Below are 14007 nucleotides of genomic sequence, written 5' to 3'. Positions count from 1 at the left end.
ATTGTAAATTGTCTCAGAATATCACTCTCTGCATCATATTAAAAGTTATCTCAAAGGTGAACAACCCCTTTAAACTTTAGTTCTCGTTTAAGTACTGGAAGATTTCTTGCAAGCAAAACTGTGTCTGTGAAAGCTTTTCATTGCTTTTTTGGGATGTTTAATTGAACTTCTTGGTATCAAATTTCTGTTACATGAGCGCGGCAAGCCGGTTTGGCTGGCAAAAGCATCCAGCCTGGTCCCTTGTGTCTCGTCCTGTCTAATTACAATTTTGTCATGTAATGTTCTGTTATTTTCACATTCAACAGGAGATATCAGTCCAATAATTATACTGATTTTTTTCTTGTGGATAATTAGGTACAGGCATGGGATCCGTTATCTGGAAACCCGATATATCCAGAAAGTTACGAATTACAGAAAGGCTGCCTCCTATAGACTCCATTATAAACAAATAATTCAAATTAAAAAGTATTTGTTTTTTTTCTCTGTAATAATAAAATAATATGTTGTACTTAATCCCAACTAAGATATAATCAATCCTTATTGGAAGCAAAACCAGCCTATTGGGTTTCTTTACCGTTTCCATAATTTTCTAGTAGACTTAAGGTTTGGAGATCCACATTTTGGAAAAATCTGTTATCCGGAAAGCCCCAGGTCCCGAACATTCTGGATAACAGGTCCCATACCTGTATAGGCTTCTGTTATCTAAAGTGCACGGAACACAACATTTTCCAGATAAAAGGTCCACACCTCTAGGCAGGCACAATCATTCAACCCCATGTTTACATTATTAAACGTTGAAGTGATGACTTCTGGGATGTCCCCCTGCTTTCCATAGTGGCTGGTGCACAGAATCTCAGGAAGCCAGAGGCACTTTTAAGAATCCTTACTTCACAGTGGAACAAGTTGAAATAGAGTAGTATACACCTTTCTGTGTTCATCAGGCAGGGGATGGGGCAATGATGAATTATTTTTAAAATGATTTCTCTTTTCTCTGTAATAATAAAACAGTAGCTTGAAATTGATCCCAACTAAGATATAATTAATCCTTATTGGAAGCAAACCCCACTTATTGGGTTTATTTAATGTTTACATGATTTTTGAGTAGACTTACGGATGAAGATACAAATTATGGAAAAAAAATGTTATCTGGAAAACCCCAGGTCTCAAGCATTCTGGATAAAAGGTCCCATACCTGTATAAACCTTTTTTTTTTTTTTTTGTGGCCCTCATCTGGGTTGAACAACAAGGGGTGCTATGGTTATACCATCATGATATAATTAGTGTAAAAACTGCTAATTGTGAATATCTGTAAGGTAACTTGAACGCCTACTTATTTTTGGCCTGGGTGGATGCCAGGCAGAGCAGAAAAATAATACAGGTATGGGACCTGTTATCCAGAATGTTCGGGACCTGGGGTTTTCCGGATAACGGGTCTTTCCGGAATTTGGATCCTTATACCTTAAGTCTACTAGAAAATCATTGAAACATTAACTAACCCCAATAGGCTGGTTCTGCTTCCAATAAGGAATAATTATATCTTAGTTTGGAGCTTGTACAAGGTACTGTTTTATTATTACAGAGAAAAGGGAAATCATTTTTTAGAAATATGGATTATTTGGATAAAATGGAGCCTATGGGACACGGCCTTTCTGTAATTCGGCACTTTCTGAATAACAGGTTTTCGGATAACAGATCCCATACCGACGATGTAAATTTTAAAAGTGCTCATACGAGCACTTTTAACTTTAAACTATAGCTACGATATAAGTCTACTCATCTTTTTCTCTTTTCTGTGTTCTTAGCTCCTGAAAATGACATCAAAGAGGAGCCTACTGATGCGCTTGGTGCCATGCCGATGTCTGCGGGGAGAGGAAGAAACTGTCACCTCACTTGACTACTCTCACTGCAGCTTGGAACAGGTGCCGAAGGAGATTTTCACTTTTGAAAAAACCTTAGAGGAACTTTATTTGGATGCCAACCAGATTGAAGAGCTTCCCAAGGTATTGCTTTTACAAAAGAGAATCATATTTTCCATTACATTGATGACAAGCAGCACTTTTCTCCTGGGCCCAGTCCAGCTTTGGCATTGGCAGGCATTGATCCTAGCTATTTGGTGCACGTGTCACAGCTAACGGAGTCTTTTAAGGGTCTGGCCACACGAGCAGATTCAGGGAGAATAGTCGCCCCAGCAACAAATCTCTTCTTCAGGGCGACAATCTTCCTGAACTGCCTTCCCCCTGCCCTCCGCCGGCTAAAATGAAAATCGTCTGGAGGAAGGCACTTCGTTTTCCGAAGTCGCCCGAAGTTGCCTCACGAGGAAACTTCAGACGACTTTGGAAAACGAAGCGCCACGTGTGCTTTCCCCCAGACGATTTTCATTTTAGTCGGCAGAGGGCAAGGGGAAGGCAGTTCGGGGAGATTGTCGCCCCGAAGAAGAGGAGATTTGTCCCTGGGGTGACTAATCTCCCCGAATCTGCTCTTGTGGCCAGACCCTTAAAATGAACTTTTGCAATCATTTAGATAGCAGCAGTCAAAGTATGGAATTAGCTGTTTATTTTTTTATGTTTCAGTAATTATTTTAGTAAACATTCAGTTGTTGTCTGTTTGCTATGGATTATGGACCCGAACAGTCAGGCAGTAGTTTGGAGGTCAGAATGGGAGATAATAGGAGTGGGCCTAATAAGTACTATAAAATAAGAATAACGTTATAACTGAACCCTGAGTGCCAGGTTCCCTGACCTTCCCAATAACCACATAGCATTTTCATTTGCAAGGTGCAAATAGGTAAACAGTAATGTTAATTTAAAAAGCATGTAAAATTAAAGTCTTATACAATGGGCCCGTCTATAAGATTCTCAAAGTTAATTTAAAGGAGAAGGAAAGGCTAAGATTAAAGGAGTATTCAGCCCTAAAGTTAAAAACCCCTACCCTACATAGACCCTCCTCCCCCCAGCCTAAATGTTACCCCTGGCAAATGCCCCTAACGTTTTACTTACTTCTCGGTGCAGATTCAGGCATCGGAGTTCAGGGGCGCCATCTTCTTCTCTTCGGAAATCTTCTTAAAGGAAAAGGAAACCCCCTGGGCGCAAAACCCCCCCTCCCCTGTGTTGCCCCCCCTCCCTCCTCCCCCCTGGCCTACCTGTCCCGCTGGGCAAATGCCCCTAACTTGTTACTCACCCCTCTGCGCAGGTCCTGTCCATGGAGTTCACAGTCGCTATCTTCTCCCACGCGCATCTTCTTCCTGCTCTGACCGGCGTCTTCTGGCGCATGCGCAGTAGGAACAGTTACCGGTATGGATCTACTGCGCATGCGCCGAATGTCACAGAGTTTTCCGATTTCACTTCGTGACATTCGGCGCATGCGCAGTAGAGCCGTACCGGTAACTGAACTGAAGTGATGTCACACCAAACTAATATGGCAGCTGCTACCCTAAACAAATAGAGAGAGCTTCTAGAGCTGTTTACTCAGGTATGGTAAAGCATTCTGCAGAATAAATATAGTCTTATAGCTTGCACTATTGTGGTTAATCTATTGGCAATAAACTGCTTCATTAGCTTTCCTTCTCCTTTAATGTTCATTTTTCTATTATGAATAATAACGGCCATGGCACACATTGCATCTTGATCATTTCTACTTTTAACAGAGATAAGAAGAACACTAATAACCCTCAAACTTCATCCCATTAACTTGAACGGGAAGAACTGTGGGTTGTCTGGTACCTGCTACTCCAATTGGATAGGAAACTATAGGTGGTATTTTGATTGCTGAAACAAGTAATGTCAGTCAAAACAGCAATTGAGCCACTAATATGAGAGCTAAACACATGAATTTTCCTTGTGCTTCTGTGAAGGTATTAGTGACTGATTGCAGGCTTATCTTAAAGTTTTAGTCTTGCCTGCCCACCATTATCTTTTTGGTTAACTGGTAACAAGCTTTCTTCTCTCACACACCAGAATTCCCCTTCACAAGAGTCACTGCTTTTCAGTCCAGGGGTGTAGTATGCAGTGTCGGACTGGGCCGGAGGGACACCGGGAGAAAACTCGATGGGCCCTGCCGGCCCAGATCCACTACTTAGTGGGGCGGCGCGACCCCACTTTGTTGGGGGTCGCGGTAGAATAGAAGATCTGCGCATGCGCACAAAGGTATCGCTCGCGCATGCGCACTAGCCCAATGTCGCACGCCGGAGCGGCAGCGGGGGCCGGAGGGGGGCCCTCGGGCAATAGCCCTGGTGGGCCCCAAGCCCCTCAGTCCGACCCTGGTAGTATGTTTTTCTAAGGGGTGTTGCTAATCAGGCAGGAATAAGCAATAAGCACGCTCAATAGCAAGAACACCTCTTAAATAATATTTCCCAAGCCACCCATGGCAGCATATCACCAACATGAGTATTCCCCGCCCCTCAGGTCACTGGACAGGAAAGGGTTAACTCCCAACCCTATAACATCCGCTCTGCACCGCCCCCACCTTGTCTTTTTCCTGTCCAGGTCACGTGTGTAGCTTACCGCTTCCAGGGTCTCTCTGCTCTCTCTCTGCCCTGATGCCTCCCATATGCTCCCCGGAGGGGATTGCGGTGGAGAAGGACCAATGGCTGGGTCACATTCCACCTATCAGGCCCACAGTTAAATACTGGCCGTGTTGTTTGGTGGCGAAGTGCGGATCCTCTGAAAACCGCTTCTAACAGACGCAGGAAGTACGTAATTTTCCTCCCAGAGCCAGGCGTTCTTGCGTTCCACCGGCCGGATGTACGCGTCATTTCCGGTCGCGCGTCATTTCCGGTCGCGCGTTATTTCTGGAGCGACGGACGCGTGCGCCGGCGTCTGACGTCACGACGCGCGACGGAATTGGAAGTGAAGCGTGGTGTGTTGGTGAGCATGGAGGAACTTAAATTCTCAATTTTTGGACGCAAGGGTGCTTACTATTGCCTGTCTCATAGGTTACAGACAACATGGATCAGTCTGGCTCTGGGAGAGGAGTGCAGCCAAAAGTTTCTAGGTAAGCAAACGATAACGGAGTTATTGTTGGGGAGAGAGTGGAGGCTAATGGTGCTTGTTTCTTTCCTATTAGCCTCTCTGCCTCTACTGAAGCACAGAAGGTGGAAAGTCAACAAGCAAGAAAGCAGTCGGTGGCGGAGCAACCCTTAACGGCTGAGCCTCAAACTTCTACAGCACCCCAATTGGATGCCTTAGTGTCCCTAATTAAGCAAGCAGTGGTGCAGGGGGTGCAGGAAGCATCCTCTTCAAGCAGGAGGCCTAAGAGGTCTCGGGAAATGCTGTATGAGTCCCTTTCTGACATTTCAGAAGACGAATATTATGATCCGGCGGATGATCAGTCGGATTTATCAGAAGAAGGTGAAATTTTTTTCTGAGGATGAGTCTGCCTTTGATGCCTCCACAGTAGAGAGTCTGGTGAAGGCAGTTAGGAAGTCATTAAGCTTAACGGAAGAGACACCAAAGAGTTCTTCTGCAGACAAGTTATTTCCGTCTGTGAAAAAGCGTTCCTCTACCTTTCCGGTTCATGGCTCAATTAAGGAGCTAATTAGCTCAGAGTGGAAGAAGACGGAAAAGAGAGTGGTTATTCAAGGTAAATTTGCAAAGAAATACCCTGTGGATGAGCCTAATGCAAAGTTGTGGGATAATCCACCTAAAGTTGATGCGGCAGTGGTTCGATTGGCTCGGAAAACTACCCTTCCGGTTGACGATGCGGGTGCGTTTAGAGATCCGATGGAAAAGCGGATGGAATTGGATCTGAAGAAGGCGTTTGTCTCTGCCGGGGCATCTTGCAGGCCTGCAGTTGCACTAACTTCAACCTTTAGGGCGATGAAGATCTGGGTAAACAATCTAGAAGATGCCATTTCTTCAAATGTCAAAAGATCAGTCTTGCGAGAGATGTTGTCTGATCTAAAAATAGCTACTGATTTCATGGCAGAAGCTTCCATCGATTTAGTCAGGTTGGCAGCGAGGTCAATGGCTCTTTCAGTAGCATCAAGGAGAGCACTATGGCTGAAGTCCTGGTCAGCAGACACTGCCTCTAAAGCCAATTTGTGTCAGTTGCCTTTTGAAGGAGACAGATTGTTCGGTGAGAGTCTGGATTCAATTATTAAAAAGGTGTCTGGTGGGAAAAGTGTTTTTCTTCCACAAGAGAGGAAATTCAGACGTCATGGGCCAAGAGCTGAATCACCTAAGAATAGGAATTTTCGTGACTCAAGGCAGTACAGACCTGGGAGGTCTCAAGGCAGACAGTCTCCATGGAGATCTTCTAGAAGGGAGCCACGACAACCGGCAAAAAAGGCAACTGGGTTCGGCTCCTCCTCACACAGAACACAATGAGATCAGGCCGGCTCGAACCTGTGCAATAGGAGCGCGTCTTCAAGGAGGTTTGGGCCGAGAATATTCGGGATCGGTGGGTTTTAGAGATTATAAGAAAAGGTTACCATCTCGAATTCTCCAGGATCCCAAGATACGATGTTTATCGAGTTTCTTTGGTGCCGAAGGTTCAAGGTGCAAAGGAAATAGTTCAAGAATATATGGATCAGTTGCTAGAAACCGGTGCTGTAGAACCAGTACCCCGGGAGCAACGAAGGAGAGGGTTTTACTCCAAACTCTTTCTAGTAAAAAAATCCTCAGGGGCCTTCAGACCAGTTCTGGATCTTCGTCCACTAAATCAATTTATACGTTGCAGAAAATTCAAGATGGAGTCCCTGACATCCATAATTGCAGCAATTCCGCCTCGAGCATGGTTGGTAAATCTGGATCTCAAAGACGCGTACTTTCATGTTCCAGTGTACGGTCCACACAGAAAATACCTGCGGTTTGTGTTTCAGGAACAACACGTGCAGTTCACTTGCCTTCCGTTTGGCCTGTCCACGTCTCCAAGGACTTTTTCAAAGGTCTTAGTAACAGTAATAGCTTTCCTGAGAGTGAAGGGGGTCCCAGCCTTCCATTATCTGGACGATATACTTCTGGTGTCCAACTCAGAAGAAGAAGCTGTAAAAAACAGAGACAAAGCGATTGGAATTCTGCAACTCTTCGGCTGGGTGATAAACTGGCAGAAGAGTCATCTGGTGCCAACTCAGAAGATAATTTTCTTAGGAGCCAGCTTGGACACTCTTCAAGGGATAGTGTCTCTTCCAGATCAGAAGGTCTCATACATCATGGAGCGAGTGAGATCCTTTCAACAGCTCACAAGAGTGTCAGTCAAGGATTGCATGTCAATTCTGGGTCTATTTTCCTCCACCATTCAGATGGTACGTTGGGCAAGATGGCACATGAGACCCCTTCAAATATTTTTTCTGGGTTCAGGGTCGACCAATCCCATAAATCTGAAGAGACTTCTTCATATTCCAAGTCAGGTGATGGCGAGCCTAGACTGGTGGTTGATCCCGAGAAATCTAACCAGAGGAATGCCGTTGACAGAACCAGACTACGTCACAATTACAACAGACGCCTCTCAAACAGGCTGGGGAGCCATGTTAGACGATCTGTCAGCTCAAGGGCAGTGGGAAGTCTCTCATCTTCCTTCCAATGTATTGGAGTTGAGGGCAATAAGGATGGCGCTATTGGCCTTCTCGGAGAGGATAACACACAGGTGGGTGAAAATCCGTTCAGACAATGCCACGGCGGTGGCATATGTACACAGACAAGGAGGTACCAAGAGTGCGCGGTTGATACAAGAGCTGTCAACTATCATGTCATGGGCAGAATCAAACCTAAGAGGTTTAGTAGCCTTTTTTGTACCAGGCAAAATGAATGTGCAGGCGGATTTCCTAAGCAGAAATTCCTTGGAGCCAGGAGAATGGTCCCTGAATCCCGTTGTGTTCCAGACCATTACCAAGAGATTTGGCAATCCAGAGATAGACCTCATGGCCTCGGATCACAACCACAAGTGCAAGAGGTTCTTTTCAAGGTACCCGTCCCGGATATCCAGTGGGATAGATGCCCTAAATCAGAACTGGAGAGGGATGTTCGGGTATGTCTTTCCACCCTTTCCATTAATTTGGAGGGTATTGAAGAAAATAGACAAAGAGGAGACACAGGTGAATGCTATAGTCCCATTCTGGCCCAGGCGTCCCTGGTTTCCACTTCTAAGACAGATGTCAGTGGAGCCTCCAATGAAACTTCCAGTTATGAAAGATCTGCTGATGCAGGGCCCAGTTCCATTTCAGGAGGTGTTCCACCTGTCTCTGAGGGCGTGGAAGTTGAAAGGCAGAGGTTATCAGGTATAGGCCTCAACAAAGATCTGATAGAATTGCTGTTGAAATCTAGAAAGCACTCTACGTCAAGTCAATACTATCGTGTCTGGTCTTGTTTTGTCAAATTTGCGGAAGATAAAGGATTTGATCCCAGATGTCCTGGGGCGTCAGAATTGGTGCAGTTTCTCTTTGCTGGGTACCAGAGAAGGCTTAGTGTCAGCACTTTAAGAGGACAAGTTTCGGCACTGTCGGCATTAACTGAAAAACCATGGGCTGAGGATCCGTTGGTCATTCGCCTGTTTAATGCACTTAAAAGAGTGTGTCCAATAAGACGACTAGGGGTACCTCCATGGGATTTGCCTTTAGTCTTAAAGGTTTTGATGGCAGCTCCTTTTGAACCGTTGGAAAAGGCTTCGGATTGGCATGTTACTCTGAAAGCTTTATTTCTGGTGGCGATCACTTCAGCCTGCAGAGTAGGGGAAATTCATTCTCTTTCAGCGAAGGAACCTGATACGGTGGTGTTCCCTGATAAAGTGGTCTTGAGACCAGCGTTTGAATTTCTTCCGAAGGTTGTATCACAATTTCATATGAATTTGGAGATAACTTTGCCCTCCTTTTGTCCAGATCCCAAAACAGTGCGTGAACAACAGTGGCATACGTTGGACCTAGTTCGAATAATATCTCATTATCTGACCCGTACACAGGCGTGGAGGAAGTCAGAAAGACTGTTTGTCATTCTGAGGGGTCCTAGAAGAGGTTGTGCCCCGTCTAAAGCGACTATCAGTCGATGGATCGTTGAATGCATAGTGTTCGCCTATCACAAAACAGGCAGAGAGGTACCTAGAGACTTGAAGGCTCACTCTACTCGAGCATTGGCTGCTTCCTGGGCGGCGGAAGCCAGAGCGCCGCCAGACGTAATTTGCAAGGCTGCAAGATGGTCCTCCTTGCATACATTTATAAAGCATTATAAGTTAAATGTTTTTCTTTCCCAAGAGGCTAAATTTGGGAGAAAAGTTTTGCAAGCTGTATTGCATTCATAATAAATGTTAAGCATCAGTTGTTGTCCCTCCCTTCTTTTGGCTTTGGAAATTCTCATGTTGGTGATATGCTGCCATGGGTGGCTTGGGAAATAGAGAAATTTAATTACTTATTTTAATAAGTCACCTACCATGGCAGCACTCACCAACTTCCCTCCCTTCTGAAGCTAAGAAACATAGACAAGGTGGGGGCGGTGCAGAGCGGATGTTATAGGGTTGGGAGTTAACCCTTTCCTGTCCAGTGACCTGAGGGGCGGGGAATACTCATGTTGGTGAGTGCTGCCATGGGTGACTTGGAAATAGAAATTACGGTAAGTAATTAAATTTCTCTATTCTAAATCTGTGGCTGTAGAGCTGTATACTTCTGCCGTAAGCAAATACTGGAGAAAAATATGAGGATAAAATTGCATTTTAACAGAGATGCCACATTGTAGAATAGTTAATTGATCTCAATCTCTAATAGTCCAATGGTGTAATATTATTATATACATTTAGAGGCACATTTATCAAGGGTCGAATTTTAAATTCATGTAAGTTTTTTAAAAACTCCCCTAAACTCCCATAAATTAGAAATTCGACCAATGGAAATTTATTAGTAAAATCAAATTTTTCAAACTCAAATGGATTAAATCGACTCAAACTCAAATTTTTGTTTCAGAACAATGTCTGAAAATTTAGGTGGGCCCTAAAATATTTTGCTGTAAGGTCCAGTAACTTCGAGTTACATTAATACTTGCATGTGATGTACAGTTTCCAGATTTCATTTTTTGACAGGAAAAGCTTCTTCTTACATATAGAAGTCTAATTGAATGCAAAGCCTGATGGCTAGACAAAAAAGTACAACGTGTTGCTATGATTATTCCTGTGACTGCTAATAGTCTGCAGTAGATGCCTGTCAGTCAGTGGTTTATATTAAGTATTGTAAGCTGTTCCTTTCCGGTTGACTCTTGGCAGAATAATTTCCTGCCAGTGACTATTCTTTCCTAAGCTGTAAGTAGCAACTTTATTAAAGCGGTAGGAAAGCCTAAAACTAAATAACTATCATCTGAAAGGGCATGTCGTCGTACAAGTCTTATAAGTGTAAATAATATTTCTGCTTTAATCGGAACTTGCCTTAAGCCCACTATGGATTAATACTATACATATTATGATTTTCTTTGTCCTAATTTAATTTTTTTTTTTAAAGTGTCTAAACCTGGAAATCTGATATAAAATTAAAAAATTGGTATATAACTTGGTATATAACTATTTGTCTGCATTGTAGTAATGTATAGAATTAGGGAATTATAGAAACTAAACTACTTGGGGACCCAATTTTCTTTTTGCTCTGTTGTGCCACAAGCCACACACTTGGGGGCAGATTTATCAAGATTTTTATCAAATTTTGATTAGAGTTTTTTAAAAAAAACTCGAATTAGATTTTCAAGATTTATCATACTTTGGCCCTTTAAGAACTCGAATTCAACTAATCGCCACCTAAAATGTGCCAAATTGCTGTTTAAGTCAATGGGAAATGTCCAGGGATCAATTTGGAATTGTTTGCAGCCTTCCTGACATTCTTTGGAGAATAAACTCAAATCAAGTTTTTTAAATTTGAATCTAATTCGGTTCGAAATCGATTTGAGTTGTCTGGTCAATTTAATCCATCCGAGTTTGAAAAATTCGATTTTTTTAAAATAAATTTCGATTGGTCGATTTTATGGGAATTTAGGGGGGAAGTTTTTAAAACATGAATTCAAAATTGGACCTTTGATAATGTGCCTCTTACTGTTGACAATAATAGGAAGAGACTGGCCATAATTTGAGAACTTCGTGGTATACGTTGTCTAACCCCTGCCAAGTTTCATTGCTTTTTCTTAAATTCTAAAAAAAAAAATTGTAGTTGTTGGTCATAAAACATTTTTAAGTGTGCGCTGTATCTGGTCAACCATTGTTAAAGAAAATCACAACAAATCTGTGCAGTCTGTAGCCTGCATCACAGCTGATGTTTCAAGGTTTTGGGTGTTCACTTTTGAGCCAAAAAAAGGAAAAGCCAGTAGGCAGAAGTTTCAGTACAGATATGTAAATGTTAAGACATTAAAAGGGCACAATTATGAAGATGTGAAGTACATATTGTGCCAAAGAGATTAGAAAGGGTGTAGTAAAGTGCATAACATAAGTATAAAGTTACAACTTGGCAAGGTTCCCCATTGGTTTGAATTTATTATGTAAATATACTGTACTTTGATACCTTATTAATCAACCTTAAGGTGGCCATACACGGGCCGATAAAAGCTGCCGACAGACGCATCGGCAGTTTATTGGCCCGTGTATGGGGCCCCCCGATGGGCTTCACCGATCGAGATCTGGCCGAAAGTCGGCCAGGTCTCGATCGGATGGGACGAAATATCCCGTCGGCTCGCGGCCACATCTATTCGTTGATGCGGTCCTGCGATCCAACCGCCCATTACTATTCGTTGGGCCCTAGGGCCCACGATCGGATCAGCCCGATATTGCCCACATCAAGGTGGACATCTCTCCGTGTATGACCACCATTAGTGTGCTAGAGTATATAAGCCAGACATATCCTGGAATTTATACCAAAATGTTACAATTTAGTGGACTTGGCAAAGTGTTAGGCTAAGGAGCAAAAAAAAAGGATCTGCTCCTGTGTTTAGCTCCAATGACTGGCACAGAGTCGGCCTGAGTGCCCACCCCTAGTTCCGGATAAGGGATCTTTCCGATCGCCATACCTAAAATCTACTAGAAAATCATGTAAACATTAAATAAACCCAATAGGCTGGGTTTGCTTCCAATGAGGATTAATTATATCTTAGTTTGGATCAAGTACAAGGCACTGTTTTATTATTACAGAGAAAAGAAAATCATTTTTAAAAATTGGGAGATGGCCTTTCCGTAATTCTGAGCTTTTTGGATAATGAGTTTCCGGATAACTGATCCCATACCTGCAATAATAATAATAATATAAAATAATCCGCTTCTCCACTAGGTGCTTGACAGGGAACTTTGATCTTTAATGTTTTGACCAGAAGCTTTATAATCATTGGTAGTGATGCAGAATGTCACAGTCCAAAGTGGAATATAGTGATGTATTATGTCACATTGTGTAATATGCCAGTGCATTTGTTTGTTCTTTGGAGTGTAGGTAGATTTTTTTTTTATAGCTTGCTTACTGGAGAGTGGGCAGATGGCCATGTTACTGTGGCTACCAAGCCAATGTTTGCAGAACTCAGTTTATTCAGGCTGATCAAACAGTTTGTTGCTGCACTGGCCATTAATATAGTTTAGAAAATAAGTAGATAAAAAGTATGCTTTTATTTTTTTAGATGCACCTTTAAAATTTAATGCAAAAACATATTATAACTGAAAAGAAAACAAACAAATAAAATATATATACTTACAATTCATATCTTGTCCATTCAAACCTTGTATATTTCAGCATTGCCTCAGTATATATTGATATGTGGTAGCCTGCCATTGAAATAGTAACATAGTTAAATGGGGTTGAAAAAAGACAATGTCCATCAAGTTCAACCCCTCCAAATGAAAACCCAGCATCCATACACACACCCCTCCCTACTTTCACACAAATTATATATATATATCCATATCTATACTAACTATAGAGCTTAGTATCACAATAGCCTTTGATATTATGTCTGTCCAAAAAATCATCCAAGCCATTCTTATAGTCATTAACTGAATCAGATATCACAACATCACCCGGCAGTGCATTCCACAACCTCACTGTCCTGACTGTGAAGAACCCCCTACGTTGCTTCAAATGAAAGTTCTTTTCTTCTAGTCTAAAGGGGTGGCCTCTGGTACGGTGATCCACTTTATGGGTAAAAAGGTCCCCTGCCATTTGTCTATAATGTCCTCTAATGTCTCATACCCACTGACCTCAAGTGAGACCTTGATTATTCTGTTTATCTTTGGCTAAAAGTCAAAGAGGCCCGTTCTGCAGCTAGTCCATGCCCCCTTCCCCCTACCTTTTCTTATGCTACATCTTTAAACATCATTATACACTTTTGTGCCATTGTTTTCCCAGTCACCTCCCTCCTAGAGCCAAGCTGAAGGGCAGTGATTGAAGAAATTCTTAAATTAAGAATTTAAGACTCGCATCTGTTATAAATAGGGCACCTAATCCACTTGGTGAAAGATTCATCTGAATACCTAACCGAATCCTAATCTGCATATGCAAATTAGGGTCAGGAAAGGTAAAAAAAGTGGAACAAATTCTTCTTTTGTGACAAAAAGTCATGTGATTTCCCTACCCGCCCCTAATTTACATATACAAATTCTGATTTGGCACAGGGATTTGGCCGAATCTGAATCCTGCTGAAAAAGCCCGAATCCTGGCCGTATCCAGAACCGAATCCTGGATTTAGTTATCAATCTAATGTAATGTACAATATTTTTACCAAGCTTTTAAAATGAGAAAATGGATACAACATGAACTAGTAGTGTGATTTGATGGTTTAGCAATCCCCCAATTTTCACCTGTAGCCTATCACTGTCACACACTGCCTGCATCTCAGCCTTCAGACCTTAGAAATCACTGTGGAAGGTCAAGGAGACACTTTTTCTTTTAACAGCAGCAGCACATGGCAAGGTTTTTGATATAATTCCTATAAATCACTAAACAATAGCAATTCACTTCAATTTCGTTGACTTTCTTTTATGACGTCCCTCCCTCTTTTCCTCCATTATATTAAAGGACAAGGAAAGGCAAAAAAATAAAATCCAATTTCTACTTTCTTTAATGAAAAAGAAACCTATCTG

At 42.4% G+C, this 14007-nt stretch overlaps 1 protein-coding gene across 5 annotated transcripts in view; it reads left to right on the top strand.

The window, feature by feature from the left end:
- Window positions 1–14007, top strand: part of LOC108707283 (erbin-like) — a 133056-nt gene that overhangs the window by 61192 nt on the left and 57857 nt on the right. For all 5 annotated transcript variants that reach the window (XM_041580539.1, XM_018244474.2, XM_041580540.1 and 2 more), the window contains exon 4: window positions 1803–2000. In XM_041580539.1, coding sequence (XP_041436473.1) covers window positions 1812–2000 — 189 coding nt within the window. In that variant the 5' untranslated portion in view covers window positions 1803–1811. The remainder of the gene's footprint in view (window positions 1–1802; window positions 2001–14007) is intronic.

The sequence above is a fragment of the Xenopus laevis genome, chromosome 1S (assembly GCF_017654675.1).
Source record: "Xenopus laevis strain J_2021 chromosome 1S, Xenopus_laevis_v10.1, whole genome shotgun sequence".
Lineage (NCBI taxonomy): Eukaryota > Metazoa > Chordata > Amphibia > Anura > Pipidae > Xenopus > Xenopus laevis.
The sequence above is the reverse complement of the archived record's forward strand: the minus strand, read 5'-3'. Positions and strand labels throughout refer to the sequence as shown.